Source organism: Pelodiscus sinensis, chromosome 22, assembly GCF_052426305.1.
Source record: "Pelodiscus sinensis isolate ZL-2025 chromosome 22, ASM5242630v1, whole genome shotgun sequence".
In the NCBI taxonomy this organism is placed as follows: domain Eukaryota; kingdom Metazoa; phylum Chordata; order Testudines; family Trionychidae; genus Pelodiscus; species Pelodiscus sinensis.
Genome location: NC_143073.1, coordinates 3,807,924 through 3,824,622, shown reverse-complemented (window position 1 = coordinate 3,824,622; position 16,699 = coordinate 3,807,924). Strand labels below are relative to the sequence as shown.

General features: G+C 57.1%; 1 protein-coding gene across 2 annotated transcripts in view; it reads right to left on the bottom strand.

Moving 5' to 3' along the window:
• Positions 1 to 16,699, bottom strand: part of CERS2 (ceramide synthase 2) — a 46,803-nt gene that overhangs the window by 4,136 nt on the left and 25,968 nt on the right. Inside the window, exons 1-8 of one of the 2 annotated variants that reach the window (XM_006132049.5) lie at positions 6,606 to 6,736; positions 6,274 to 6,447; positions 3,238 to 3,355; positions 2,022 to 2,140; positions 1,348 to 1,405; positions 1,191 to 1,241; positions 673 to 765; positions 38 to 166 (exon numbers count right to left, since the gene is read on the bottom strand). In XM_006132049.5, the coding sequence (XP_006132111.4) occupies positions 38 to 166; positions 673 to 765; positions 1,191 to 1,241; positions 1,348 to 1,405; positions 2,022 to 2,140; positions 3,238 to 3,355; positions 6,274 to 6,447; positions 6,606 to 6,607 (744 nt within the window). In that variant the 5' untranslated portion in view covers positions 6,608 to 6,736. Of the gene's footprint in view, positions 1 to 37; positions 167 to 672; positions 766 to 1,190; positions 1,242 to 1,347; positions 1,406 to 2,021; positions 2,141 to 3,237; positions 3,356 to 6,273; positions 6,448 to 6,605; positions 6,737 to 16,699 lie in introns of those variants that run through there. The other variant, XM_075907473.2, reaches the window with a different exon arrangement.

Genomic DNA, 16,699 nt, shown 5'->3' with positions numbered 1-16,699 from the left:
GGGGGGGAGGGGCCCCGCACTGCTCTGCCCCCCTCACCTCCAGCAGGTAGTCAGAAGAGTCGTGCAGGGCCATGATCAGCGTCCCGGCCCGGATGTAGTTGACGCACCAGGAGAAGCTGATCAGGATGATGGTGGCCACGTGGTGGATGATCTGCTCTTTGAAGTCCTGGCAGGGAAGGGCGGGGGGAGGGTTAATGCCCACAACAAACTGAGGGGCCCTCGTCCGACCCCACCTGTTTCAGATACCAGGCCCTGCCCAACTTAACCCAACCCCTGGCCCTCTGCCCAGCCCTGCCAGGCACCCCCCCTCAGCCCCAGCCCTGCCAGGCATCCCCCCCCCAGCCCTGGAGCAATGGAGGGGCGGAGAGGGGTTGCCTAGCCATTGGCCAACTACACCCGAGTAGCATGGGTCCACGGTCCCAATGCCAGGGGCGGCTGGAGGGGCACTGCTCGCCCTATGGGCCTAACAGAGGCAGCCCCTTTAGTAGAAGCCCTCTGAGCCCCAGCAGCCCCACTGCTCCCGTGTCCCAGAACCAGCCACGGCCGAGGGATTCTCTCCAGACCCTGGGGGCAGGGCCCGCCCCGAGCTGCCAAGTCCCATCCCCATTCAGCAGCAGGCCAAGACTGGGGATGTACACGGGTCTCCATCCCGGCCCTGGGGACACCGCTCACCTTGCGCTTCACGTCCGAGGCGATGCTGAAGAGGAGGGACCAGTAGAAGGACAGCTCGATCATGTAGTACCAGTACTGAGACGGCAGTGTGGTCTGCAAGGCAAACGGGGCCAGAGGGCAAATCACAATACTGCTCTGCTGAAGTGTGCCTGGGCGCCCTCTACTGCATGCGATCGGAATGGCACCCGCTGTGTCTCAAACCCTATACTGCATAGAGCTAAGGGGGGATTCCCTTGTAGCTCAACTAGCAAGGACCTGAGCTTTGGAAGCAAGAGTCCTAGATTTCTAGGTGGCCACAGGCTGCTTACTGCACTATCCCAGCGATTTCTTAGCCCTCCTGCCAAGGAGATATTAACCACCAAGTGGTTGCCATGAAACCATCCAGATTGCAGATCCCAGTGGAGCAGGGAACCTGGACTGCGTAGCAGGAGCAGCTGTGCTGGAGGCTGAGCCACGCCGGAACTCTCTGCACGGAGCTGCAGGAGAGAAAGTCAGCTCTGCTGAGGGGCTGGACTCACCTGGACCGGGTAACCTTTCCACACCTCCCTCAGGTCAGAGAACCAGGGTTTCTGTCAAGAAGAGCGGGAGGGGAAGAGAGCAGGAGGTTAGTGGGGACAGCTTGGCCAGGACAGGGCGAGAGGCCAGGAAGGGGTCGAAATGGCAGCGCTTACTTACATCCACTATGACGGCCATGCCAGCAATGAAAGCAATAAGGTAAAAGGTGAATCGCCAACTGGAAAAAGGAAGCAGATGGTTCTCACCAGAGGAACGTGGGGCGGGGGGGAGAATGTGTTACGGGAAGGGTGCTGGGAGCCTGGGGGAGCTGGTTCAGGGGTCGTGGGGTTGAGGTGCCTGGGTCAGCAGTGACCCTTTGGGGGCCTGTCGAGATCTAGCAGGGATGGAGCCTTGTCCTATGCCCGGTGGGAAAGCTGGGGGCTGAGCCGTGCAGCAGCACAGTGCTGGGCTCTAGCTATGGGGGGGCAGCCCCCTGAGCCCGTCACTCTGAGCTGGAACAGTCCTCAGAGCCCAGCTGGGCTTAGGGACAGCGCTCACAGCAGGCCCCGGCCTGGGGCAAGAAGGGAAGCGCTTCCACTGGTCCCCTCCCCCACAAGCTTCCCACTCAGCCTGCTGGATGCGGGTGCAGCACCTGGGGATGTGGGGCACGAAGGGGCAGCGCCCGGTGCCCTACACGCTGCTATTGCCATGTGTGCAGCCCAGAGAGGCACTGGAGAACCACCCGCGCACCGAGCCCTGCCAGGTCTCATTCCAGCGAGCGCCCCGCTCAGCCAGAGCCCAGGGGGATGGGCCAGGGGGTGCTGCAGGATGGGAAGGGGGCACTGGGCTCTCACCTGGCCTCCCGGAACTTCTTGAGCAAGCTGGGCCGGTCCTGATTGCGCCGGCGTCGGAACCAGCGCTCCACCTGCCGCTCCGTGCAGCCACTCTTCTTGGAGAGCATCTCGACATCGTCCTGCGAGGGAGGGAGGGGGAGACTCAGGGTGGCTACCAGATGCCTAGCCAGACCACGGGGTGGGCGGGGCCAGACCACAGGGGCGGGCTGTCTGCTGGCAATCAGGGCTGCGCATGGTGGCCTGCGGTGATCTTGCGAGCCCAGGTCCCGACCAGTGGAGGTGCGTGGGGAGGGAGCTGGCCCTAGCCCATGAGCTCTCCAGGGGCCCCAGCTCGCCTCAGTGGGTGCTGCAGCTTCACTGCTCCTGAGCTAGCTAGGCTGGGCCCAGCTACACGCGCCGCAATCCCAGCCCACGGTCCCAGCGCAGCCAGACCCAGGCTTTGCTTTGAGCCTTCAGAGGCAGCAGCCACAATGACGGGGCTGGCACCTGGGAGCACAAAGCTGAAAGCTCATGGGCCGAACCAGACAAGTGCAGCCCCCCTCCCCGCCCCCCCATGACCCCACCCCACAGCCCCAGCTATCCCGGCACACACTGCTCTGCCAGTGCCCTGCAATCCCCACTGCGACCCACCCATGTCTCACCCCTGGATTTGCCCCCCACGGAGCTCAAACGGTGCCCCCCCCCACCCCGCGTCATCCTGCTATTCCAGGTCTGAGCACCTCAGATCCCAGCTCTGCCAGTGCCCCCACTCCCACCTGGCAGCCCCTGGCTATCCCACCCCCCACCCGCTCTGGGAATGCAGCCCTGGGCTCCCCCTCTGCCCCAGCAGCTGGGCCAATGCCCCTCAGTCCCGCCTTGGCGCTCCTCCCTCTCAGGCCAGCTCCGGGAACCCGCCAGCATTGAGACTGGCAGGCTGGTCAGCAACCTACTGGGGATGAGGCAAAGCACCTGTAATGAATGGACCCCGCCTGCCAGGGGGAAGACCTGCGCATTGGGCCCTGCATCACTAAAACCTCACGCAAAGGCCCCCAAGCGCGAAGGGCAGCTCCCCCGCTTGCCTCTCGGTTTCTTCCACACACACAGCCTGATTTCACACCACCCCAGGCCTGGCTAGCCCCGCACAGACCTGTTCCCATGGGAGAGGGCAGCCCAGGGCACCTCACCTGCAGCGCAATCCCAGGCAAGACCCACCCCCTGCTGGTGGCGCACGCTGTACCTGCTTAGGGTGTTTCGTGGACGAAGCGTAGAACTTTTCTAGCACGGGATTCGGGGTGGCTTTTAATCGGATCTTCTCCTTGACATTCAAAAGTCCAGCTAGTGGGGTAGCCACATACCTGGGGGGGAGCAGGGTGCACAGGTAGAGAACAGGTGGTCAGAATAATGCCTTAGGACAGGGGCTGGCCACCTTTCCGAAGTGGCGTGCCAAGATTTAACCCTCCTGCCCTGAGCCGTGCCGCTCTCCCGGGGGTGGGGGGTGGATTTCTCCACCACGTGCCCCATGGACCGCCTGGCTCAATGCAAACCTTTCCACAGCCCATCAGTTGCTAACCAAACTCACCGTTAATGACAATTACGCCTGAGCCGTTTTTCAAGGGCTGCAGCTGGGGAGAACGGTTTAATTTAAACTATTAAACGGATTTTGTGTTTTAACTTGCTCATGTGAGTTTTTCAAACGTCATTTTAAATAAAGTAAAATATGTCCCAAAACAGAGCAAGGGACGCCAAAGCTGGTGCGCCCGCCTGCAGCTGTGTGGCTGAGGCTGGAGCCACAGCCCCAGTTCCGCACTGCGTGGAGAGGAGGGGGAAGGGGAAGGCTGAGCTCCCGCCCCGCGTGCCAATAAAAACAGGCTCACGTGCTGCTTGCGGCACAGGGGCTGGGGGCCGCCGACCCGCCTTAGAACATGGGGCCCTTCCCTTTGGGGCTATTCGGCCTCTTTATGACACAGGGGGCAGTCTGAAAAAAGCACCCCAGCGCTGGCGAGGCAGTGTGGCCTAGTGAGTAGAGCACTGGGTCTAGCCTCAGGAGACCTGGTTCAGCCGCTGCTCTGCTAGATGACCGTGGCCACGTCACAGCACCTGCATGTCTGTTTCCCCTCTCTGCAAGGGGGACAGTGATGCTGCCGTCCAGTGGAAAGCGCTGATGGAACGTGCCACAGAAGGGTAGGAGGAGTTTATGAGAACATGAGCTGTCTGGGGCAGGGGCTGCGTCTGCAGAATCTGACGCCACTGGACTCCGAGGGGCTCCCATAAAACACCTCATTGTTAGGCTGTAACGTGTCAGGGCAGGAACAGCATCACCCTACATCTGGGCAGCTTCTGGCAGACACACAGTTACTGGTCAGCCTTAGGACCCAGCATAGCACAGACCAGTTTCCTCCTATATCCCGACAGACCTTGGACGCTAGCGCCACCCGTCAATAGTGACAGATAAGAAATCTGCGAGGCAGTGGCCACTAGGCGGCAGTCAAAAGCACAACCCTCCCTGGGCCAAAGGGGTGCACCTATGCCCTGCAGATGGCCCTGGAGAGACTGCAACACCCTTCCCATTTTACAGATAAGGAAACTGAGGTACAGAGCAGGGGAGGGACGCGTTCCCTTGTCATACGCTGGTGAGAACAGAATCCGGGATTCCTGGCTCCCAGCCTCCCCATCACTAAGCCCACTCCTCTCCCACAGCTGGGGGCAGAACCCAGGAGTCCTTCCAGCCAGAGGAGCCAAGGGCTGAAGTCAACAGATGTTGATCAGACAACTTGTCAGAATGAGGCGTAGGGGGAAGGAAAGGGTTAAAAATCAGAGGAAGGGGTCTGAAATGGTGGCTGGGGGGCGAGAGAAAAATCAAGGGAGGGAAGAGAAGACAGGCGGAGGGGGAAAAGACGACAGATGCGCACAGAGTGACACGTCTTTAACAGAGAGGGGTGGGAAAAGGCCGGGCGACAGGAAAGAGGGGGAGAGAGGTTCTGGGCATGTCCATCTTCCTATTGCTCCACACGTGTCCAGCGCGCGGCCCAGGAGGTTTGCTGACCGCGTGCGAGGAGACATCCCTGCACAACCTAGCGCCACGCTGCTCCTCCCACTCAGCGGCAATCGCAGCAAGACGCCCACTGGCACAGAGCGCCCGGGGCAGGCAGCTCCCGACAGCTCCGCCCACCCCCATGCATGGGCCCGACCCCCCAACAAAGCCAGCTCTGTTCGCCGGTCTCCGCTCGCCCCCAGGAGGGTGGTTCATACAACAAATTGCTCTTTAATGCCTCAGTACAGCTGGGGCTGCCTCAGCCCCCAGCATTGCTGAGCTACTCCGGACCGGGGGCCAGCGTGCACAATGAAGCGCTTGTGCCGAGCTCCTGGGACGGGCGCATATAAATATACTCCACGTGCGCCATAGTGCAGAGGCCCGGCGCTAAAGGCCATCTGCCACGGTTCATCTCGCTCCCTGAGGTCAGCGCAGGTCACAGCCTCAGTCTGGACATGGACCTTTCTAGCACTGGGGAGGGAGGGAGGGAGGGCAGGCGGGCGGATGTAAAGGAGACAAGGAGATTCTCCTCCTTCATTCACCCAGCCCCTCTCGATCAGGATTGGAGCCAATGTCCAGAGCCTAGGAGGGATCCATGACCCACAGGCTGGACTCCGGATCCTGGGCTTTGCTCCCAGCTCTGGATGGGATCCAGGGGCTTAGAGCAGGGAGGCAGGACTCCTGGGTTTTATCCCTGCCTCTGAGCGGGAGTGGGGTCTAGTGATTAGAGCAAGGGCAGGGAATCGGGGCTCCTGGGTACGGATCTTCAGCTGATTAAAGGCGGTTGATCAAGCAGTCGATGGAATTTCCATCAATAACAGGGGGAACTGCAGAGGGGCAGCGGGGTTAGCTCCCGGCCCCAGGACGGACCCCGCTGCGGCTCTGCCTCTTAAATGTAGGCAGGGCTGGAGGGGGCAGTCAAGGGGGCAAGAAGCAACTAGTCAAGTAGTACCTGGACTACCCGATAAGCCTAGGCTTATCCACTGCCGACTCTGGGAAGGGAGTGGGATGCAGGGATTTTCCAGGTCGCTCAGGCACATGAACAAGGCCTGAGTCTGCAGGAGCGCCTAGCGTTCCACATGCACCCAGTGCCCCAACTGCCTAGGATTAAGCCTAAGCTTCCTCTCGGGGCTGGACATCACCTCACTGTCCACCATTGGGCGCTCCTTGCAGGGTTCACTGAAGCAGCTGGATGCTCCAGCCCAAGACGGCACCAGCCCGGCCTCCCCAAAGGGTACTCACAATTCGAAGAGATGCCTGACGATGAGGAAGAGGAAGGCTAACGGGATGGTGATGTAGAGGTCCGAGGCCTTGGCATAGATCCGCCCATCGCGGTCTTCCAGGTCAGCCCAGGTCAGGTTCACGGGCAACCAGAGCCGATCCCACCAAAAGTAATTGTATAACGTCCGGAACATCCTGCAGCAGGGGAGAGACACATGGAGTTGCTCACTCATGCTCCAAGGGCTGTTTCTGCTCCATGGCTCCCCATGGCTCCTACCCACACTCCTAGGTAGCATCAGCCCTCACCCCTGGATTCCCAGCACCCACGTTACAGGGAAGGAGCAGACACATACATGATTTATCACGGCTGCTCCAACGTCACGGCACCAGCCCTAAGATCCCACCGCTCAAAGCGCCAGGCCCTGTCCCGCCCCGGAGCAGGAGAATTGCGGTAAGCCCGACGGTGCTACGGGCACACAGGAAGCAGTGAGAATGTAGCTGGCCGGGAGGAGCGGAATGCTGCAGCTGTTTGAACACCGTGCGGCAGTTTAGCACGGGAAGAACCTTGTATCCGACTGAAATCGCAGCGGACACCCAGGGAAGCAAAGTGTGGAGGCTCTTGGCTTAAAAGGCTCGATCGTGGCTGCAAAGGCTCAGGATCAGACGTACACAAATTCACATGCCATGTTCAAATCAAGATACTAAAATTAATGGAGATTGCCTATCTCCTAGAATTGGAAGGGACCTTGAGTCCAGTCCCCTGCCTTCACAGCAGGACCAAGTACCACCCCTGACAAATTTTGCCCCAAATCGGCCTCCACAAGGACTGAACTTACAACCCTGGTTTAGCAGGCCAATGCTTGAACCACTGAGCTATCCCTCCCCCCAGCTAAGTATACATGTGTGAGTCAGTCCTTTGGGGCTGGCTTTTAGTTTGGTGCCTGTACAGTACCTAGCACCCAGGGGGGAAGTGTCCCAGATGGCTAGCTTAGAGAATGCCATTTGTACTGTGGTAACAACAGGAGGCGTCCCTGCCAGCAGTGTTGGCTTTTTTGTGTTATCGCACCAAGTGCAATAATCTGTCTTGGACAGGGATTAGTGACAATACCCACAGTGACTGCCTCTGCAGTCTCCCACTTTGCTAGCAGCAGCTTCCCTTCCCCACAATCAGCCTTCGCTCCCCCCATGCACAATTCCAGCTACTAATCCCCCCCATGCACAATACCACACCTCCTTTCCAGGTGTGGGGGGCTCAGATACATTTTGCCCAGGGTTCAGAATAGGGGAGGCTGAACTGTGGCTTTCTGCAGTAGGACTGCAGCCCCTGGCTGTGACACACAGGTTCCTCAACAACTCTCCCCCGACCTGACAAACTCACTACACCAAGCACATCTCACAGGATGTCTACCCATTGAGAGTCTCCGCGGGGTAGCCGTCTTAGTCTGCAACAACTTAAAAAACGAGGAGTGGTCCCTGTAGCTCCTTGGAGACAAAGGCTAAACCCTATCTACATATTTTTGTTAGTCTCTGAGGTGCTACAGGACCACACGTTTAAGTTTCTCCATCAGGAGGTAGCTGTAAGGTGTCTGAAGAAAGCTTGTACCTTGCCAAGATTCAAACAACGGCACAGGAACTAGTAAGGACTGCTGCATTTCTAGTGACAGTATGCTTTTACTCCAAGTCCACAAAGCAGTCACTGGGGTATAGAACCCTGTGATGGTCCACGCAGGCAGGAGGGAGTTGTCCCTCTTCCTCTATTTAGCCAGTGATGCAATGCAAGCCTCCATTGTTAAGCCTTGCACCACACACACAATCCAAAGCGCTTAAAGGTGAAAAATGAGAATTGCAGCAGGACCCGGGCTGCCTTGGCCGTGAAGGCACAAAACATGGTTTCAGTGTTACACACAGAGGACGGCCGGGTTTGTGGGATCCAGTCACGGAGGAAATTCCTTAGGGAGCAGGGGTGTTTTCATGAACATTTAGCTCCTGGTTCTAGTGCAGCCAGCCCGCTCTGCAACAGGTTAAACGTTGGGGGACCCAGGGGTCACTAGCTAGGAAAGAGACCAACAGGGCAGTGCTGACCCAGCGTTGCGTTCTGTTTTGTATCGTAACCGCTCCACCGCGCGCTCTTGTTTCTAGTGCAATCTCTATTTTCTGGAACAAACTGGCTTTGGTTGTATTAGAGAGCTCCAAAGTGCAGCGTGGTTAAGGGAAACGAGGGCCAACTGCTTGGGATTTCAGTGAGCGACAGACTGGCTATCCCAGGAGAACGATCCAAAGGGCATCTTGGCCTGGGGCGCCTCTCTCGTTAGCAGGCAAGGTGAGGACAGGGCTGGCGTGGTCTGGAAGAGAACATGTGGGCAGCATTCAGGAGCTGACGCCCAGCCTGATCTCAGAGTGAAGGGGGTGGTAAGATGACTCTCGGTCTGGCTCTCGGCTGCCTCATGTCCCAACACAGAGGAAGACCCTCCCGATTAGCCAGGAGGCAAGCTGCCAGGGACAGATTCCAGCCCAGCCCACTCCTCGGCAATCAAGCTAGAGATTATGCTGCCACAATGTCTGGGTCTAGGTCCATCTCAGTATAAGCAGCTTGTATGCAACAGGGCTGAAACCCACCACGCTCAACTCCCCTCCCCCACATGGCTGCATAAGACACTCTGGAGTCTGGCACCATGCTTCACCCCAGAGGTGGCTGCCTTTCAGCAGTGCTGTAGAGACAAAAGCCATGTTCCTGCATCGGCTATTTTAGGACACGGCAGTCCAGTCCAGTGGGAGGGCACCTGGATTCTACTGCTCGCTCTGCCACCACCCTCAGACATGCCATTCCCCATATGCCTCTGCTTCCCTCCCAGCTTTGCGGTGGCTATGCAGCCTGCGAGTTCACCAGGGTGGGGACAGAATCTCACGCTGCGTCTACGCAGGGCCCTGTGACTGTCGTAATACAACCATATTCCCTAGCCAAACAGGAAGCACGGAGCACTGAAAAGCTTCAGAGTGGCCAGGCAGTAACTAGGGAGGTAGTAGTGTAGTTGATTAACTGATACACAAAAGCTCATTGGTTAATGCTATCTTCTCCCCCCCCCCCCCCCCCCGATCCTCTGGCCAGCATCCTGGCTCAGTCCTGGCTCACGCTGGGTCTGGACCTACCCCTGCTGTGGCTCTGCATTTAAAGTGTAATAAGGATCCAGGCAGGCAGCCTGGTTCAGTTCCAGCTCGCACTGGATCCAGGAGCTCAGCCCCCCCCCCTCCCGCCCCCCCGGTATAGGGGCTGCTGCCACCCTGAGCTGCTGCTGGCCCCACCCCTGGGGACTGCAGACTAGTCAACTAATCGATAAGAATTAATGAGGTTAAATGCTATTCAATTAACCAATATTTAACATCCCTGGCAGTCACAAGCAGGGACAGAACAGGTTACAGACTAAAGTTAGATGGATTCAGGTTGGCAGGGCTTAATGAAATGCACCTAAAGTACTTAAGGAACACGCTGGAGTGATTTCAGAACTGTTAGCAATTCATCTGCCAGAACTCATGGAGGAAGCTGAGGTCCAGGAGCACCAGAGAGGGTAAACAAAGGACCTGCCTTGAAAAGGGGGAACAAAGCGGACCCGAGGAATTACAGACCAGCCAGCCTGAATTCAATACCTGGGAAGATACTAGAACAAGTTATTGATCAATTTGCAAGCACCTGCAAGGCAAAGGAGTGACGAGCTACAGCAAGAACAAGTCATACCAAACAAACTGAATTCTCATTGCTGCCAGGACGACAGGCCCAGGAAGCAGCAGACAGGATACAGCTTGATTTCAGTACAACTTTTGACACTGCATTCTCAGCTGCACACTAGGGAAATGGGATCTAGAGGCACGTGTGTGCACAAGTGGTTGACATACCCCACTCACAGAGCAGGTCTCAATTAAACAGAAAACAGGACTACGTAGCACTTTATAAACTAACAAGATGGTTTATTAGGTGATGAGCTTTCGTGGGCCAGACCCACTTCCTCAGATCAAATAGTGGAAGAAAATTGGCATGACCATATACACCTAATAAGCCATCTTGTTAGTCTTTAAAGTGCTACATAGTCCTGTTTTGTGTTTCAGTTACACCCAACTAACACGGCTACATTTCTATCACAGTTCTCAATGGTTCGTGAATCAAAGCGAGGAGGCAGATTTAGTGGGGTCATTCCGGAGTCAGCACTAGGGATAATGGCTATCAGTTAATGGAATAGTTGAGTATCTGCGTGAAATCTCTGCAGTTACACGACTGTTCTATAATCCCTGGGGGTGGGGCCAGCAGCCAGTGCACTCCTGACCCCACTCTGCTGCCTCTGCATCAGAGGCAGCAGCGCGGGGTGGTAAGCGGAGCTGGTCCGCGAGAGAAGCCAGTTTAAAAAACCAGCTCCCTCTGCAGACCAGCTGCCTGTTTGCCCTGTGCTCTGATACAGAAGCAGCAGCGCGAAGTGGCAGCAGCCCCTGTCCATGGGGGATCCCATCTTCCCACAGACAGAGGCTGCTGTTCCTCCCATGGAGCAGCCTCTGCCTGTGGGGGGTTCCAGCTCCCCGTGGACAGAGAGGGGGCAGGCAACACCGCGGAGGCAGTGCTGGGAGGAACTGGCTTTTAAGCCAGCTCATGAAAGCTGCTGAGGACACCACACTGGGAGAGTTGCTGGCATTTTGACGAACCGGACTATAATTCAAAAGGACCTTAAACTGGCCAGAAGTCAACCAGATGAAACAGAATAGAGCGAAGTGCAAAGTGCTTCACTTTGGAAGGGGGAAAAAAATCAATTGCTCAACTACAAAGAGGGCGTTAAGCGACTGGGTGGTAGCACCGCTGACAAGGATATCAGGCGGCAGCAGGCAGCGGGAGGGGTACAGTGGATTGTAAATTGAGTAAGAGCCAACTCTGTGATGCAGTTGCAAACATGCTAGCACCTTTCTGAAGCGTGTTCATGGGAAAGGTGTTTGCAATTGTCCAGCTACATTCAGTGCTGGTAATGCCTCAGCTGGAGCACCTCCGGGTGCCAGGCTTTAGGAAAGATGGGGTCAAATGGAAGAGAAGCCAGAGAGAACAGAGGTAAAAGGGTTAGCAAACCTGACCTAAGAATAATAGTAAAAGGCTGGGCTTGCTTAGTCTTGCGAAAAGAGACTCATGGGTGTGGGGGAACCCGGTAACAGCCTTCAAGCGTGTTAAGGGTCCTGACAGAGGATGGTGATGAAATCTTTTCCTTGCCCAATGGGCGTAGGACAAGCAGCAATGGACTTGCTCTGCACACGGAGATTTAGGGTCGGTATTAGGAGAACCTTTGACTTTTAAGGTTAGTTAAGCTCGGGGGGGGGGGGGGGGCTGGGCTTCCAGGGGAGGTTATGGCTGGAGGTTTTGAAGTACAGGTTGGACAAACAGCTCTCAGGGATGGTCTAGGTTTGCTTGATCCTGGGTAAGTGCAGGGAGCTGGGCTACGTGACCCCTTGAAGTGCCTTCCAGGCCAAACTCTGCTCGGACTGAGCTTTTCTGGAGTTCCTCCTAACTGTGGGATTCAGGCCCCCAGATCCCATTAGTCTGGGGCACACCTACTGCCCAGTTCGCTTGATCATCTTAAGCAAGGATCCCTGCATGGGTTCACTGGGGGGGAGGGAGGCAATACAGGATTTTCCACCTGCCCTCCCACTCCCTGCATTGCTAGGGCTCTCTGAAGCAAGGAGCTGACATTCCTACACACCGGTGCTAATTGCTAGCTATTCAATAGCACTGGGAGAGCTGCAGGCATCAGTGGATTGGAGCCAATTTTGCAGAGAAGGAGCAGTCAGCTGACTTGCGTGCTGATTACACTGTGGGCCTGGATAGGGGCAACTGTTTGGAGCAAGACAGTAGCTCAGCTTGGCTCTTTGGGGGTGAGCTAGCCTAATACACCAGTAAACTTTGGATCTCCAGTCACCTCATCCATCCCATCAATGGGCCTGAGGCTAACGGGATGTTTTAGGGCAGCGGTGGGAAACTTTTTTTGGGTCAGAGGCCGCTGACCTACAGAAAAATCAGTCAGGGGCCACACACAAGTGAAAAGCAAAATACCCCAAACTCACTCTCACTGACATGACCCCCAACAAAGAAACCAAAAGACACTCCCCACATATCCCTCACACACCAGAGCCTAAGGGGGTCCAGGCTACTAGATTTTGTGTGTTCCAGCCCCGCCAGTAGGGCAATGGGGGGGGGGAATTAAAGTGCCTGCATGGGCTCCCCAATGCTGGAAGGAACCTCAGGGGTCAGACCCAAGGAAGCTGGGGACCACATCCGGCCTCCGGCCTTAGGTTCCTCGCCTCTGCTTTAGGGTCTTATTTCCACTTCTAACACAGACTCCGTGGAGGCTGCTCCCTGACCCCATTTCCCAGCTTGAGGAAAAGGATTAACTCTTGGCATATAGGAAATACGAAGGGGGTTATATTCAAAGCCCCGAGCCCCTCAGAGGAACAGAACATTAGGGTGTAACTCAATAGCTGCTCCTCTCCTCTCCAGAGGTAGCTGCATTTTGGTGCTGGCTGACAACATGCAGGGGGGACAAGCCAATCACCTACCCATCCCCTGCTCCCAGAAAGGGCGTGGCTGAGGTGTGGGGAAGACAGAACTAAAGCAAAAGGACCAAGCGGAGCAATCACCAAGGGGCACTCTGGTTCAGCAGGAACCAGCCACACACTGTAGCCAGAAACAGAGCTTAGCCCAGGCCGAGAGGGAATAAAGCGCATGGGGAGTCCAGGCATCAGCGGCCCATTTCCGGAGCATTTGCTGCTCCCTGAAGCACGCGGGGCAAGGAATCCAGACACAAACGCACCACTGTGAACCCTCATGCCTGCTATGGTGAGTGCAGGCAGCAGCCACCGAGCACTAAGCATTACTGTTGTGTCAGCACGGAGGGGTGGATTCCCTCGGGACCATCAGGCACCCCCTTCCTGCACACAAGGATGGACTTCATCTGAGCAGAACCCCCCCAGGGTAAGTCTGGGGTTGTGCCACTGGCCTCCGCATGGCGGCTCCCTCTCCTCAGAGCAGGGGCTAGCCCTGCACCTCAATCATCATCCACCCTGGAGGTGACTGGGACCAAAGCCACCGAGCGCAGACAGTTGGGAGTTTTCACTCCCCCTGCACTGCTGGCAGCCAAGACACCAAAAGCTGGGCTAGCCAGTTTCACTTCCTAGTTCTTTCCCTCCTCTGCCTCCATAGTCCTACCCCAAACCTGCCTATCACACTTCTCCTCTGGTCTCTGACCCATCACCCACCCATCTCCTGCACTCCCCATATACCTAAACAATCTCAGCCCCTGTGCTTTGCCCCATCCTGTTATTTCCTCCCTTACGCATCCCCCTTCTCCCTGGACACCCAGCCACTGGGGTCTCTCTTCGGAGCCCCTACCCTGTCTCCTCCCATACCGGCATCCACCCATCTGAATAATAATACAAACCACTAGAAGGAAAACCACAATCAGATGGATGATCAGTTACCAAACACCCAGCTTCCCCTCTGCTGCTCCACTGCTCCCTACTCACTGGTTAGAGTGGTTGCCCCATCACAGAGTTTCTCGTCATCCTGGGGCAGATCCCCGTTAAAACCAACTCCACCGTATTACAACCACAGAGCCAACACTCGGCCATGGGCAGAAACGCCACTGCAACGTGCTCAGTCGGCAAACGCACCATCAACCATGCCACTCCAGTGACACCGCTCCGCACAATGGCATGCGAAAGTCCAACCAAGAGAGGTGGCAACAGGTATTCCATAGCACGTTGGGACCCAGACAGACGGTGAGAAACGGTCTCCACCCCCATGGAGCCTGCAGTCTGAAGAGACTGGACAGGTGGAACTTAAGTAGGAAATGGAAGGGGAAATAGTGGCAGGGAGAGAGCTAGCGGCTTGCCACCTTGCAGGCCAGTGGCCAAAATGAGACTAGCACCTCGGCGTCCTGAGTCCCACCCCAGAGACGCAGCATGGGACGCGCGATCTTTCAAGTTTGTCATCCCGTCACCCACCTGCCGCAGCACTAGCTACATTCTTCACCACTCGCTCTCTGCGGGGCAGCCCGTGAGCTCTCTCTCGAGGCAAGCACTTGGTCTGACGCGTCCGTCCCCCCCGGCACTGGAACAGCCACCGGAGAAGGAGTGCTGCAATCTACTAATGCCAACATCCCACAGGAGACAGCATTCCGGGCATGACCCCACCACGTTCTCAGTAACCGACACAGCCCCACATGCCGAATGAAGGGCAGGACTCCTGAGCACAGCCCAGCCAGAGTAGGAAGCTGGGCAGCTGCTGCCACCATCCGGCAGTTGGATTGGGAGGGTGGGAGCATCGCGGCAGGGGCTCGCTGGCCCTATAAAGCAGCAGTGACCGCTCACGGGGGTGGGGGCAGCCACCCTGGGACAGCGCAAGGCTCCCGCCCACCCACCCACCTAAGAGCCTGCTTGTTACCTCAGCCCCCCAGCAGAGCCCTGGGAGGTGGGATAGGGCATGCTGCAGAGTCAGGGGCTAACTCAAATCCCCGCCAGTCTACTAACGAGGCCCTAACTGGAAGGAAGGCAGCGAGCTGACCGAGGGTGCCAATTCACGGAGAAGAGCTGCAGGAAGGTGCTAATTGAGGAGGAAGCACCCCAGCAGCGAGGGCTGCCTACGCAGACGGGCAGGAAGTGCTGGGGGGGGGCAGGGAGCCCAACAAGGCGGAAGTATGCAGAGCTGGCTTCTGCAGCAGACGCAAGTGGGGAAACTGGTGCTGACCATAAACACAGGAGCACGTGGCGGCTACGGGCTGCAGCTATGGCTGCGAAGGACTCAGGACCACTCCATAACAGGATGCTGCTCCAGCATCCTGGGGCTGGGCTGCCCTGGTATCAGAGAACTAGAGGGAGCCATAGTGGGTGGGGAACTTGTGTTATCTTTTTCTCTGCAGCCAGAGCCTAAAACAGCTGATCCACACCTGCAGTCCAGGCCTGTGTGAGGACAAGAGGTGCTGAATGAGCAACAGCAGGTCCAGGACAGCTGCAGAGACTTTGCCTGTCTGAAAATCCAGGCTCCAGGTCAAGTACTTCCTGCACAGAACAAGGAGCCTGCTCAGCTCCCTCATGACTCAGTCCTTAGCCCCATTGCTTCAGGCCCTCCACCACTAAGCTGGGAACCCGCTAAGCTGCGGCGCTGCTGTATGCGCACTGCAGGGATCAAAAGGGCAGCAGTCCTGGTTTTCATGCTGCTATCACGGATGGGAAGGGCAGGAGGGGGAAGGGGACATGCTCTGCACAAATACATGGAAATACAGGCCTGCAGCGCAGCCAGGGATCGCCCAGCAGTGCACTCACAAGAAAGAGGTCCAGGGCATTCAAGGTGCGTGGCACAGCCAGGTAATAGCTCGGGGAAGGGGAGGGCAGGCTTGTAAAGCAGCCACGACAGCCCTCCCCGGGCCTCTGTCAGAGCTGTGCAAGTACCATGTGGAGAATGCACACGGCTAAATGAACACGTGGTGCGCCAGGGCCGGTGCTCCAGAGAGCAATTCATAATGGAACTGTCCTCAGCAGCTGGGCATGAGAAAGAGCCATCACAGCAGGACATGCCTCCATGCACACACGCTCAGGCTGCGCTGGGGAACGTGGGGGTCCCCAGCAGCCCCAACCCCACAGGGGGCGTCCCTTATTTACACAGAAAGTTGCCTGTCCAGTAGACCATCAGGACAGGGCACCTTCTAGTATTTCAACAGCAGGGGCCAGGACTCACAGGTGCCTCTTCCCACTCTGCCCCCGCCCTTCAGTGCTGTGTAAGGAAAGCAAAAGGGGCTGTGCTCCAGCACCAGGGACACCCCCGAGGGAGGCTCTGGGTGGCAGGGCAAGTGAATTGGGCTGCCTTCCCACTCACAGAATCTGCCAACAGCCCCAGCAGAGGAGCAGAACGGCTGCCTGGCTGAGTGCTGCAAAAGAAATTAGGGATGTAAAATCCTGTTTAATTAGTTAACCAGTTAAATGTTAAACTCTACTGGTTAACTGATTAAACGGGAGCGGGGTGCCCCTCCACCCGGGTCAGGCTGCCCCTCCACCCCACGGCTGGGTTGGCGTGCCGTCACCCTCCTCTCCCACCCCAGGCAGGGGCTGCTCCAGCCCCACTGCACCCAGTCCTGTGCAGGGCTGGAGCAGCCTTTCCTCCACGGCACACCATGGGTAGGGGTTGCTCCCTGGGTACTGGATAACCGATTACCTGTTAACATCCCTAAAAGAAATACTCCTGGCAAGCACAGCTTAACTGCAATAACATTCACCAGGACAAGGGGTGGCCAGGGGTGCTAAGCCAAACAGTCCCTCTGTCTGAAATACAGTGTTGTCAGCCAGAAGGGGGATACCTGTTCCCTCACCCTCAGAATATTCAGAGCAGGTCAGTCTGTCCAACACTCACCAGGGCCCCTCAGCTAGCCCTTGGGCGCTG